The sequence below is a fragment of the Copidosoma floridanum genome, unplaced genomic scaffold, assembly GCF_036245765.1.
Source record: "Copidosoma floridanum isolate Cflo_tuat_1 unplaced genomic scaffold, Cflo_Japanese_pri ptg000027l, whole genome shotgun sequence".
NCBI classification, from domain to species: Eukaryota; Metazoa; Arthropoda; class Insecta; order Hymenoptera; family Encyrtidae; genus Copidosoma; species Copidosoma floridanum.
The window spans coordinates 5541085-5556226 of NW_028321904.1; the positions used below are offsets into that span (position 1 = coordinate 5541085).

The 15142-nt window shown below is 34.3% G+C and overlaps 1 protein-coding gene across 1 annotated transcript in view; it reads left to right on the plus strand.

The window, feature by feature from the left end:
- Positions 1 to 15142, plus strand: part of mmd (disintegrin and metalloproteinase domain-containing protein mind-meld) — a 2100572-nt gene that overhangs the window by 340386 nt on the left and 1745044 nt on the right. The window contains exon 6 of the mRNA XM_089595760.1: positions 229 to 298. Coding sequence (XP_089451886.1) covers positions 229 to 298 — 70 coding nt within the window. The remainder of the gene's footprint in view (positions 1 to 228; positions 299 to 15142) is intronic.

Sequence of the window (15142 nt, forward strand, 5' to 3'; positions counted from 1 at the left end):
ATTAAAACAATAATTTTTATTTGGTAATATGGCACCGTAAAATGCTTTAAAGGAGTTGACTCTTCCATTGTATAAAAAATGACTACTCAAGTTACTGTTATTTTAAATCGATCATAAGCTGAATCAAAGCTATTACTTAAGTCCCAAACTATTCAACAAGTTCAACTTGAATTACTATAATTTTCATCAGACATTATTTCTTGTGTTAACAGTATTTTATTGTTTTAGGCAGCTATTGGCCCCAAATTTAGTACAAAGGGATTATTTAACAGACAGTGCTGAGCAAGTTTCAAAGCAAGTAAGTTTTCCTTGTAAACAGTATTTCATTTTTTCATAATGAAACCATATTCAACTCTAATAAAAAGTTGTTTTAAATATTTAAAAAAATTATTATTCATACCCTTACTGAACTTTTTTTTCTGCTTTGAGAACGTAAGGTGTCATATTTTTTTTTTGGTAAAAACTGTAGGTTTCACTTATAAAAAATTTTTTTTGCTATTTTCTGCTTACTTGCAATACAAACCTTCTATATTTGAACGCAGAAGATACCAAAATAATTTTTAATCACCAGTAAATGCAGTTTTTTTTGGAGCATATGCAGAACGTCAATCCCTGTAAGCACACAAAAAAAGTCTTATTTTTACCAAAGACAAGGAGAAAACTGTACACATTCATGGGATGAAATACTTCGTTATCTTCCAGGTATTTGCTACCATTGCCTTAGGCTCAAAAGGCAAACAGCATCGTATGGAATGTCGTTTTTTCTCTCTTTGGATTACAATCGCATACTTCATATGCTTTCTAGATACACATTGATAGCATGATGAAATTATGATATTATATACCAAAGCCGCTAAAACCGTTGTAATCGCTAACCGCGAAACCTACAGAACCGATTTTGCTAAAATTTTGCATACTGATTCTTGATGATTCCGAGATGGATTTTACACAATTGTTTCTTGAAAAAGTTAATAACAACAGTGATAAATAAGCTCAAAGTTTTGCTAAAATTAGCTAGCTTTGCGCTTTAGATTAGTAAGATCCACTAGCTAAAGTCAAAGTAAAATTGAAGCCACCTGCAATCAAAGGTAGTGCAGAGTGGTTATAGAATGCTCCATCGAGTTGTCCATTATTGTAGTCGTTCATCAGCAATGCACCAAGAACAAAGTTGTTAGTCGTGCAGCTGGGCATCACGGCTACCGATGACACTTTTTCTTCATGTGTAAGCGAAATGAATTGTTTTTACACCAGAAGGCCATGATAACCAAGTGCCACGGAAAAATAGGCGTTCGAAACGTCATCGTCTCCAGTGAAATACCAGAAGACGTATCTAGCCAGCGTGCAACCAGCTCCAATACTTGTAAATATTGTGGCCGTTCAACTATCCGGCTTGGTGCCCTCAGATAATTTTTTACTGCAAATGCAAGCCAGGAAAGACAGCACTAAAGAGTACGGGAAGCCACAATAATCTTCTTCTTCATAGTCATTTCAACAGCATACCTACAGAGCAGGTATTCCCCAGGCTCACTTTCCCGACTAAGGATGAGTGGTTAGTTATCAAGAAAACGATCTGAAAACGAAATATTCTTCGGTCAGTGGCCTACCTCCCTCTAAGTACGGTCTCCGTATACAGAGACTACATGGAAAAGAGTCAAGCTATCCACAGCTGGCTTTCCATTATCAAGAATAATAATAGGAAATAACTGGAAATCTCACCACTGGTCATTTTCTAGCCATGATAAGTATTTACGTTCCATACTCAACCATTAATCTCATCGGCTCTTTTAAGGGCCTCGTAAGTTTAAGCTACCGTGCCAAAAAACATTTTGATCACCATTTCCGGCAAAAATTTGTCAAATAAAAGACTATGTAATGCTGTCCACTGTTCAACCAAGGCAGTTATTCTGTGGCAGACGTCAAGAGCGGAGTTGTTTGTCCCAAAGCTGGGAGCCCTGGTGACTGACGACTCTATATTACCTCTGGACTCTAAGAATTTAACAAGAAATCACCGATTCTCTCCAAGGTCCTCTTCAAGGTCTGCGCTGGGAGAAACTAACAACTAACAAGGAAAAACAAACTTAAGCCAACGGGCAAGCACTACAAATGATTCTTTTCTTCTTCGACCACCAAAACAACTGAGTCTACAAAAAAAAAGGTGCTTTAGACACCAACGTCTTCGACGTTATACCAGAAGATGTTAGAAAAGAGCTCTACAACTAGCTCCAAAGCTTTAAACGTTGTAGTTCTTCTTCCAATCAGTGTGGTGCTATAATAACAGGCCAGAGAAGATAACTCTGAGGTATCGAGGAAATCACAATTGCTGTAAACTTTAGTCAAGAAAGTGTTTACTTAAGAAACTCACGAGCCCCCTTTGTCGAACTACGTTGCCAACAAATATATTACAACCTCATAAAGTTTAAAAAATATTCTTTACGGCTCCCAAAATTCTTAACTATGCCAAAAGTCGCAAGAGGTCGGATTGGTAGGAAAATTTAAAATGCATGTTATGAATACAACTTTAGGCGTCAAGAAAGTGATGCTACACATTTATCAAAATTAAAGCAGCATATAAATTAATAAATAAAAAATTTGTTAAGTGAAAGATCAGCTTCTCACTATGACCCTCATAGTAATTGCTGGAGTCTTCCAGAGTTTTAAATAGGTATAATATGTATTTGTATTTTTGTTCCGATACAAAATGTAGGGATTAAGCTCTTTATAATTTATATTAATTAAAACTGCTGTGACATGTAATTTTTATAAAGGTTTTATGAATTAAGGGCTCCGAAGTAAAAAAATTAGTTTTGTATGTCTGTAAGAAACTAACAATACTAGCTGTTTTCTAATTAACACTAGAAATGTTTTTGTTTAAAGATTATTAATTCTCAGCAAGCTTCGATTAATAGTAAAAAGATCTGTAGTATGTTTTTTTTATATTGAGTAATAATATCAATTGACAAACTAGTGCTCTTAACAAAATCTCTTGGTAATTGCGTGCGTATTATAGTTACAACTAATTTGCAAGATTAACTAACAGACTAGCATCTTTGATCCAAAAACATAGTATTCACAAGTCGTTCTGTTTCACCAAACAATAGCGTTAATGAAACAAGTGGTTGTAGTATTTTTATCTTGAATTAATAAAATTATCAATTAATAAACAACTACCTTTAGAGGAATGACTAAGTACGCCCAAGTATTGTGATTTGAACTTACTATGATCTAAATCAATAAACTAGTGTTTATAACAAATTATCCAGTAAAATATAGTCTATGAATCTCAAGATACTAAAATGAGAATAAAAAGACTAACACCATTAACGAAATTGTCTATGGCCCTCTTATATATTTATCTTAAATTTAGTTATTAGTCAATAAGTAAACAAGCACCTTTAGCCAAATAATTTAGAGGGTTGGATTCTTTTCATATTTATAAAATTAAGATGTAAATTTATTTTATGAACTTTCGTAAAAATCTTTTGTCTAAGAAGTTTTAATGCTAGTTTTTCATTACATTTATTGATAATCAAGCGCTTATAACAAAAAAGAATCACTTTCATGTGATTTTTTCATATCTTAACCAAATGAAAATGTCTATAAATAATTACGTCTTTATATCTGAAATAAGTTTATTTGTCCTCCAATAAATAAACAAATTCGACGAAACTACCTAGGGTGATCAATTTCTCTCACATCATTTTATGGTGTTGTCTAATGATAAACATTATTCCACTGCTTTCTAACATAAAAACAGAAAGAGGAGCCAACGCAGCGCTGACAAATCTCTTTTACGTACGTCACTTTTATTCCTCTTACACCTTGATTTCTTCTCCTTAAAAAATAGGAATTGACGAAAGATGTCTCCCGTTCTACGACGAAGACTATTAAACTAACATCAACAAATACCTTTGACTATTCTTTTATTAAAGCACCTCACATAAACACACGGTATCTCCTTGCACTGCACACGACACCATGTTTCATCCCGTCCTCTGGACAGTGCTGTAGAGATTTCACCTCGCACCACGCGAGCTGTCAGCATTTGTCCACCACATGTTGATTCTTCTGAATTTGAAGAGGCCTCTGCTCGTCCTAAGCCCACGCTGCATACACACACTTACACTCCGCCCCTAATCTCACACATAACTGTTTTTTTTCTCCCTCTGCCCTGCTTGATCTTGCTTTATACACTAACACGTACACTCTCTTTCTTTCCTTCGTCCTTTACTTAACTCTCGTCATCCTGATCTTTCGCTCTCTTCTTTCTACTGTCTGTTTTCTCACACCCGTCAAAATGCCTTAATAATGGTGGAACTCCCAAGCATGCGACCCGCGGTCTCTCGTACACCTCGTCTCGTCAACCCACACACTACTTTTCTCTCTCTCCCTCTCTCTCTCGTTCTGTCTATGCTACACACTCTCTCTCTCTTTCTTTCCCTTTCTCTAGCCTCATCTTCTAGTCAAGGGTCTGCGAGTCCAACCCAGCACGATGTTGTCTGGGGTCCTTTAGCGGGTCGTTCATCCTACGACCTTGCTTTTTGTCTTCACTCTCTCTTACTCTCTTCTTTTGTCTAAGCTGCTTCCATAGTCCTCTACCTGGATACCTTAATATCCTGGGAGAACACAGCAGCTGCTAGACTTGAACACACTTCTCCCTCTCCTCTCAACACTCTATGCACCTTCTCGAAAACTCTTTCACTCTCTCTCTCTCTCTCTTCAGCCATGAATGCCAAAAATGACGAACTATCGCGTCTCGCACCAAGGCGCTCAGTTCAAGACTCTACTTGAGACTGACTAATTATTTCTCGCTTTCGCAATGGCCGTCGTCATTGCTACAGCCACGTATGTCTCCTTGCAGTCACAATTGACATAGCAGCTGCTGTGTCTTGGTAGTTGTGCTCGCATTCTTCTTGTCCTTTCTCGCTGGCGCTGCTTCTTTTCTGCAGCTCAGCTGGTTATCCGTTGGCATCTTTTTCTCCTTCTCTCAGCGTATACACAGCTTCCGAAGAACAAATAAATTTGGAAAAGCTTTAATTTTATGCTCTTTATACATGCACTGCATCAGTTAGAGCAGTTTTGGACGCAAAGGCCATTTTTTCATCGTTACAACGTCTGCTCGTAACGAAATAATCTAGTAGGGGAGCTAGGGGCTAGTTGTAATAATCTTTAGCTTGGAAACTAGTGTTCAAAGTAAAAACAAAGCAAATACTGATACGTATTTCAGCTTCACTTTAGTAGTAATAGCTTTAGAAAAAAAGCATAAATCCGAATATTTTAATTTAGCATTTTAAATGCCCAAAACATTATCAAAGATTCCGGTAGTGATAACACATAATTTTTGTCAATAGGCCGCTTTTCTTCACTATATGTTACATTATCTTTCATTTAAAATGGAACCGTTGTACACAATCATACCCAGCCGATAACAATTTAGAGGACAAAAATTTGAGATTGATTTAAACGTGCTACAACTTACGCTAAGAAACTGTTACAATTAGCCCCTGAAGAGAAATTTTTTGTATTTAACAAATTTTATAAATTTAGGATGTATATCAGAACAGAGATTTTTTATAAACGTACATTAAAATTGTGTGCACTTTGCCAATATGTGTAAATCTTCACTTGGTAAGTTAATAACTAGTGATATGCATTTATAAATTTTTACGAAGTTAAAATTAATGTTACTTAACTAAAATAAAGCCCGTACACAGATTCGCTCACTGCGCTGATTTTGCAGAATATTTACGATGATAAGGTTCTGCCTTATAAAGTAAAAATTAGATAACATAAACAATGTTGTTCATAATAGTATATTACGTCACGAGGCCGTAAGATGGCTGATGTATGGCCACATGGAGTGTGTACAGCATCTCGTGACCGTCCATCTGCCACCTTACAGCCAAGTGACTTATAAAATCTTTCATCATCGCGAACAGAAAGTTTTGTTCAATTTTAATTTCAATAGGTTCATACAGGTTGACGTAGGAAGAAAAAAAAAATTTGGTTAATAGTAAGTTTCTTAAGCATTGGTCCTGTATACTGTGGTCCTAATGGAGTGCGAGCGAGCGTACGACGGATAACCGAACGTGACCAAAAATGGGTACCCTTTGTATTCGTGATCAGTCTTACGGTCGCTCCAAATCTTTCAGTATGTTTATCTATGTACATAGTGAATATAGACATACTTTCTTGAGGAATCAGACACACTCATCGACCACGAAAAACGTACGCATAGGTCAATAGTAAATGCTGAAAGAATACATATGTTTTTTAAAAGTTCTTCAAAGTTCACTAAAAAAGACTCTTATCAAACAATTATTAATTTTTTATACTCCAGTCCATGTATTAATTATATGCTTTTTCATATAGAGCACAAGACCTTTAAGGTAGCAGTCCGATAGCCATGGAAATTAACTCACCATTTTCTACAAGTAACTCTAAATTTAAAATAAAGTCTGTAAGCCAAAGCCAGTAGTGGTCATTTTGAGTACACGTACACGAGTGATAAAAAACAGATCATACGGTAAACTATAAGTAAGAGAAGGTAAAAAACTGACTTCACAACAACAAAGATGGATAGTAGAAAGCACACAAAAAACGATGCGCGCATGCGTCTGGTCATCAAAAGAAAACAACACTTGGCCAGCACGTATTTAGATGCTTGTATTTGTTGTCGATTTCCTATATACATAGATAGTAATCAGTGTTCATTCGAGAGCACGGACCTCGTAGAAGTGCCTCATTCAGCAGATGTAAAGAAATCCTGTAATCGCATATTTTTTGCTTAACGTCTTACTAAGTAGACGTAAACAATAAACTATGCTGTCGGGGAGGACGAAAAACTTATATTTTTAGTAAAAAATTGCATGTTATTCTTACCCCCGTTACAACTAGGCCATAGCTCCCTATGCTCAAGGCTTTCTATATTTATCACTCTAAATTATAAATAGTGAATAATCAAGTGCCTTGAATAGAACAATTCAATTCATCTAAGTCTTTTCGCTTCCAGTTTATTACGATGTTAATAAATACATAAGCACTTACATTACACTGACGTAGCAGATTTAAGGTTTCTTATTTTAAATTAAACTAATTTGTTAAAGAATTAGCAAAAACTGTTGATAAAGTAGTATAAAGTAGTCTTTTTATATTCTGAATTAATGGAAATGTCAATTATTATCCAAGCACTTTGAACGAAGCAATCTAATGCACTCTCAACTTCTCCATGTTAATTTATTATAGTCCTAGTTTATAATTAAAAGCTTGTAACCAAAAGACCTGGTATGCTTTAGTCCTCTTATTTGTAATAAACTAGATGTTAATTAATAATGAAATGTAATACTACAATTATATTATGTGCTGGAGTGATAATGGGATATCTTATTTGATAGTACAAATTTTTGACTCAAGGGCTTGAATTAAACAGTACATTGCTGTGCTGTTTATTTATTTACGCAAAAAATTTTTATTTTGTATGGATAAATTCTCACTGAAATACCATAGTTTATCAACGTCTCCATATTCTAAAGGGTTAGTTATATTTATCCATAACTTAGTGTTTTTTTTAATAATACTGGACACATAATTATTTTTAGTGGCAATAAATGCCATCAACCATTGTGAAAGAAATATATTTTATCAAAGAAAATGAATAAAACGCTTTTGTCTTACTAAAAAGATACCTTTTTTTTCTGTTGTAAGTAAGTAGCTTTTTTTTTTTTTTTTTTTTTTTGTGGATGGAAGGGAAATACATTTAGGCACACCACAGAGACAGTGGTAGTTTGGGACTTGGTGGATTTTTTTCATTAGATCACCCATTACTACTAATCCCCCCCCCATGTCACGTGGCTTTTGTTCCACCACGGAACCGCGTTATTATTACTTCAGGGTGGAGCCACCAGGGAGACCATCGCGTCTCAAAGCGTTAACGAGCTAACTCGCCACCATTTGCTTGAGGTGCCAATCCTCTCGAGTCCTGAAGAGGACTCGGAATCCCTGAAGATTGGCACTCGTTCTCTAGCGCAACAGCATTTGATGCTTTCCTATGCTGCTGCCTTAAGGGCAGTTTTAGCATTCCGTGTGGCGGCTTTCTTCTCTTCCTTCTTGCGACGGACCACTGACCCTACGTAACCGTCCACCGTCCTCCATCTCTCTTCGGTGCGAAGCATCTCAGAGATAATGTTTTCGGGAGTAGGTGTCACGCCAAGATTGTCCACCAGTTGCTAGCGCTTACGGTGCCATCTCTCGCACACGTAAAACGTGTGTTCGACGGTATCATCCACCGCAGGGCAGTAAGCACATCTGGGGGATGCTTTCACTGCCACGTGATGGAGATAGGCATCAAACTGATCATGTCCAGAGAGGAACTGAGTGAGGTAATAATTCACCTCTTCGTGCCGTCTCCCCACCCATGGTCGCAGATCCAGGATCAGCTGGTGCGTCCATCCGCCAACACTAGCCTGATCCCAATCCTGTTGCCACGTCATCAACGTTTCCTCAACCCTGTCGCCATCACTTTGTCACCGGCGCCCAGGTAAATAAGTAGTAATGCAGAGTATTATACAGCTGCCTTGACTATTCTATGATTTATAACCAATATTCTGTTGTTACCGATCAAGATTTATAAAATTTTGCAGTTGATTTGACTTTATTTCGTTACAAACTTTTATATTCATTATTAATTATAATTTTAAAATTAAGTTTTTAACTACTAATTATCCAGCCCCTAAGTTAAAAGGGTTTAATAATTAGAAATCTTCTTTATAATGAAAACACTGCTGGCAACAATTCAAGGCAGTGCAAAAAATTCTTTAATTATATTAATTTTTTTACTAATTATCCGTTGCATTTATTACCAAAATGAACAATCCAATGATAAGCGTTAATTATTAAGAAAGTCAGTAAAATAATAATTAACATTCCTATTAGTCTTCAAAAAATAAAGACGTGACAATTCTTATGTTACAATTTATGTATCCAACATTAAGATATTATATACAAACCTAAAAAAATGATAGTAATGCATAAATAATATAAAATTCTTATTTAATAATAAGTATTACTTAAAACAAGCAAAAAAATTCTAGTACATTACATTATCCGTTCAATGTCCTTAATTAATAATTAGTTTTTGACATAGTAAACTAGAGAGTTACAGCTTACGAAGCTATTCAGTTAGAAGCACTTGTTGATTAACTAATAACATAGTAAAAGTAAATGTAGAAGACTTTTATAAACTGAGTCATTCTGTTTAAGGTGCTTCATTACAACTTGTTATAAATTATTTGATCGAGATAAAAAGACTCAAAAATACTAAGTTATTGAGTAACCAGAACTTATTTATTATTGAAGAATACCATAAATTGAGATGAACAGAAATTTAACATCCTTGGTTATTACGTTAAATGTGTTGTTTCATTAAAAGGTCATTGAATTAATTCAGGATACAGAGACATAATTATTATTAGACGTTTTTATTTTTCAAAGATATGAAAACGCCACATAAAAGTGATTCTATTTTTTGTTAGTGCTTGTTTAATATTCAAAGTGAGAGAAAATTAACATCAAGATTTTTCAGACGTACGATTTTCAAGGACGTTTATAAATGAGCATTTTAATTTATCAAAGAAAGAAAGATTTAACCAATCTGGATTATTCAGTTAAAGGGGCTTGTTTATTTATAAACGTTATAACAAGTAGGAATTCACAAGACCTGGGCGTATTTAATCATGCCTGTAAAGGTAGTTGCTTAATAATTAATAATTTTATTTATTTAAGAAGAAATTACTAGGCATACTTGTTTAATTAACGCTATCATTTATTTAAATAAAAGGACTTGAAATTACATAGTTTTTTGGCTGAAGATGCTTGTTTATAAATTAACATTGTACATTAATTGTAACTACGATACACATGAACTTATCAGGGAATTGGGTTTAAAGTGCTAGTAAATCAATTGATATAATTGTTAGTAATCAGTTGATATTATAACTAAATAAAAAAAAAACAATTAAATCTCTTGTTCCTGTTTATCGTTACTTACTCAGAATTATTGATCTTCAATCCAAAATATATATAGTGTCGATTAAAATACATCTAGCATTTGTAGTAAAGCTATGGGGATAGGGGTCACCTAACTTTGTATCTCCAACAGATACAAGGCTACGCTGGCCTCGTATTATTCTATGGAGTCACTTAAACATATCTACTAGCGCTGGATTGGCTGGATCTGATGTACCCTTTCGCACCTCTACTTGTGTAGTGAAAAAGATTTAGTGATACTGTGATCTCTGATTGTTTTAATGCTTGCAACAAGTTAATTTTGTCGATACTATATATAGCTATTTACCATCTATTTACTGAATAAATTTTTGTGTAATGTAATAATTAGTTTGTAGATCTTGATTGTAAGAATAGTATGAAGAAAGGTTACTTAAGCAATAATAAAAATTGTAAATTTATGAGATTTACTTGAAATTTACATAGATATAAAAAAAAAATTTATAATTTTTGTAAGGGCTAACTGTTTAACAAAATTGTTTTACGTACTTTTCATTATTTCCTATCTATATTCCTTGGGATATAAGCGAATATTCTCAGAATAATAACTCTTTTTGCCTTTTCGCTGAGATACCTCATCATGCTTCTCTAAAAGAGGGTTCTGGCTATCCTCATCGTCTTTGGTATGATTACTCTTGCTGATTTTCTTTAACTTATTTGATTTTTTAAAGTATGGACCTATTTTGATGGTGACTGTTATGTGATATGTGTCACACAACATTGTGGACAGCCTACATAGATCTTTATGCGCCATTATGGTGAGGGCATGCAGTAGCCAATGTTGAAAGCTTGAATGGTGGGTAATCAGTTATATTAACAACTTGCAAATTAAGTTCTTCCAAGCCACTTTTTCTTGAATTCTTTAGCTACAAGAATCATTTTGCATTTGTGTGACTTTCACAAAGCACATTACCCATCTCCGTGTAGTTAATATCACCTGATTTCCAATCTAATTCCATCATGCCCATGCAGTAAGAAGATTGCAAGCTCTTTAAACACAAAATCATTACCAGGTTTCTGAGAGCCTGCATGTCTGCCATGTACCCCATCATATTACAGACTGCGAATATTTTTCAATTTCATAGACTTGATTAAACAAGTTTTCTTACGTCACCACCGACAGGATTGTACTGTACGGTACCATCATGTAGAATAAGAAAATAAGAAGATACGTTTTTTGGGAAATTCTCTTGTGCTTTTAACTCCAACTGTACGTCCACTGGCAGGCTTTTCAAAGCTTCATTTTGCTTAGAACAAATTATTACAATGAGAATCATGCGTGTAGTAAAATCTGTTTTATTCAACATAAATTCTGATATTTTCCCTTATAGGCTGCTTGAAAATTTTTATTTATATCCTATAACATTAAAAACTGATTTTTAATAATAATAAGATTAAGATTTCTATAAGGATAGTAGAGTGGGTTTAATAAAAGTTTGACATTGCTGATATTTCAATGATCAAAGAGACTAGCAATAGAAGCAGGCTCATTTTTTTGTTTTTTTTTGGAAATCCTAAAATGACAAAACAAAGCTTTTCTAACTGGTTAGACGTTTTGACAGTCCAAGCATGTCTAGACGTTTTTGATAATAAAGGGGACATACAACCCCTAATTGTGGAAACCTATACAAATAAGCTTGTCTTTTTCAATAATATCGAGTAAATAAATTTTTTGTCTATCTAGTACAGTGAAATGAGGCACAAGCCACTCAATCTGATTCAATGTGAGCTTATACTTTTTGAAATTTTGATTGTTAGTTACCTGGATAACGGCACTAACATTAACTCTTGATCTTGTAAGAATGAATTAGGTAAGAGATATAAATGTGGATGTTGAAGCAAGATTCGAATCTCATTACTGTTATATAATGCTGATGCAATGTGGAGTTTATGTGCATGAATCTCGCTGTACGCAACCAACTAATGAAATACGACATCTTCTCACCTGAAAGCCGAGAATCTCTTCTATCTGGACGTGTTTTTTTGGCTGACAGCAAAAGAAAGCACAAGTTATTTGCCACCAGGAGCTCTCACTTTAAGGACCAACTATTTTAAAAACTGCACGTTTTGACGTGCTAACGCTTTGAGCATTCGTCGATAACTGATCCATCTCATCCATTTTAGCTTATTTTTACAGCTTTGTCTTACTTAGGTTACTCCTGAATGACTAATTGTTCATTCCCTTGTGAATTTATTTTTATAGTCTCGTCAAACTTTACTTTTGTTGTTGTTGTTATTGTTGTTGTTGTTATTGTTGTTGTTGTTGTTGTTTTTGTTGTTGTTGTGGTTGCTGTCATTGTTATTGTTATTGTTGTTGTTGTACACTTTGCCCACTTTTAGTAAAGTTGTTTTAAGTTTAGCCGTAACCTTATAACTTCACTACGAAAATGAATTAAGTTGTCTTCCTAATCAATCAAGCAAACTTGTAGATGATCTATTATTTTCACAGCAACAGGTAAATGAACTATTTGCGAAAGAAGTTCAACAATCTTATGTTTTGGTGATGCGGTTGAAAAACATTCGTGGTATGTACTTTTCCTCTATTTACATAGGATCTAGTAGTAATATTGCACTTAACTCTCCATGGATGAATACATCGATGCGAAATTACTCAATATCTTCAATTTTGTGACTGCCAGTTGAAAAAATTAATACTTGATCGCCTACGTAAAATTTATTATCACCTTCATCAAAATTTTAAATTAAATTAAATGTTAGAAATTCTATTAGACTAAGAACGTAGTTCTGTGCTGGTGATAACAGAATAGCTGAAAAATATTGCGCTAAGAGAATAGATGACGTTCCTCATGAACTTAATGCCAATGACTCTTCCTTGGCGGTTTTTCCATGACTAATGTTACTTAAGTATCAAGATACGTTTATAAAGGCTAATGATGAAGTTTTTTTACAAAGAAAGGTTAAACAAAGACGGCCATATCTATATGTACCAAAATCTTGGTACCTCTCATACTTATAATTAACATCGTTAACGCCATGATATAGCATTAGATCCATTTGTGGCTCTAGGTCACCAAAACTTTTGAAATACGCCACATTATTGCCTCGCTTTCTATAGGCAACCCAGTGAGTACTAGGACCATCCTTATCATTGATATTGACTATGGCTGATTCGAAAAAAAGTGGGCCATCGGCTGGCATAGCATTTCTTACAAATACTCGATTTGCATACTTGATGAAGTCATTGTTTGTAAGAGCTCAGTAAGGTAGTTTTATATAGCAACTTTTTCTTAAGAATTTTTTTAGCCTCCAGGTCTCAATGTAGACCTTGGCCGTTTTTAAATAGTTTTAAAAAGAGTCCCTTCCTTAACAAGAGCGCTTCCAATTTTTTTTTGCCTTTGACTCTTGTCTTTCTGTTTTTGAGCAATTCAAGCATTATTAATAGTCTTAACAACTTTAGTTACATAATTTGTTACAGTACCTAAAGCACTTAAGCCAGCCAACGCAGGAATGAGAAATCGTAAAAATCGACCAGTTTTTCGCAATATAGTCAATATTTAAGGTGTTACAATATTTTGGTTGACACCAACTTTTTTAATAACCTCCTTTTCTTCCTTCAATGCTGAGTTGAACTTCTTTTCAAGAGTAATAACTTTCTAAGCACAAGTACTTGGAAGCATAGTCCATAAGGCACCTGGAATCAAAGCTTTTCAAAGTGAATTTTTCTTCTTCTTCTTTATTTTATTCTTACTGACTTTAATACAACTCGTAGTATAAAATGATTTCATACCGACTTTGAATTTTAATTCAATAGCGTTGGTGATGGTAAAAGCAGCAGATCTTTTCCATAAACTAGCGTCTTCGGCTTTGAGTCTTTGCCACGCTTGTTTAGCGAGAATCATGTCAGCAGTTTTTTTTGCAGCAATGTGATTCTGATTCTAAGAATATGCTATATGGTGTTTCTTACAAGCTTGATTTGATAGGTTGATATCTGCATTACCATGACCTAATCTCTTCGCTGACTAAGTGCCCGATCCACAATGGTGATATCTTTGTACAAGCAGTTTTACGGGTAGTTTGTTGATAAGCGTGTTTACAACTTGACAGCATCTAGGATGATGAATAATCATTACTTTTTAAGTACTTATCAGGCAATGAGCTTAAAAATATAAGTAGAGGGTTATTTATAGTTTTATATTTGAACTAAGTCAGCATAAAGTCAACGTAAGCTCCGGACAACATAATATTAAACTTTCTTTCATTAACTTCAACCATCCTATTAGCAAGATTAAACAATACGCTGACGAATAAGCTTGAGAGTAAAAGGCCATACTATTTATAGTATTATGTTTTGGTCTTAGTTTTATCAACACACAGCAAACATGAGCTTTGTTGAACAAAATATTAAACTTTTTGTTGTGAATTTCAACGAAATCGTTAAGCAAAACAGAAAAATAAAATTCTATAGTGATTCACTACCCGATACTACGAAAGCTATTCTTTGTAGTCCACAAAACTATCGTAAAATAAACAGCTTGCTTGCTTTAAGTACTCATCCCAACGGTTTAAGATTTGAGAATGTTTATCTATACTTAAGTCACTGAATCAGCCAAAGTATACGTTAGAGCCCGACTGTTAGAGCCCATAGATAGTGTAAGGTATTTTTTATTTAGTGATCATGAATCAGTCATATCTCCTGATAAGGCACAATTGAACTGTATATTGATATTTGAGTACATTATCTGTGAAAAACAAAATAATGTGATAGCCTTTTTCTGCATATTCAGTCTGAGAGAAAACTTTAAAAACTGATGGAAGAGACTAAGCCTATTACTAATCTCTTTGTTTAAATCATCTGTGACAAAAAGAAGGAAAAAAACCTTTCACCAAGCCAAGAATCTCCGCCTAAGAAGGCTTTCAAGCCTTTTATGCCAAAAATAAAAAATACTGACACATCAATGTTCCAGTCAGCAAATAGTAATAGTAATGATGAAGACGATACTTCTTTGTTGGATGATACTATCAAAGACTCTGATACCGTCGTTGAAAAAAGTGATAATGATAATAATGATTAAGTGCATTACATCGATGAATATGTATCCGTAACTCCATACTCACAAATACT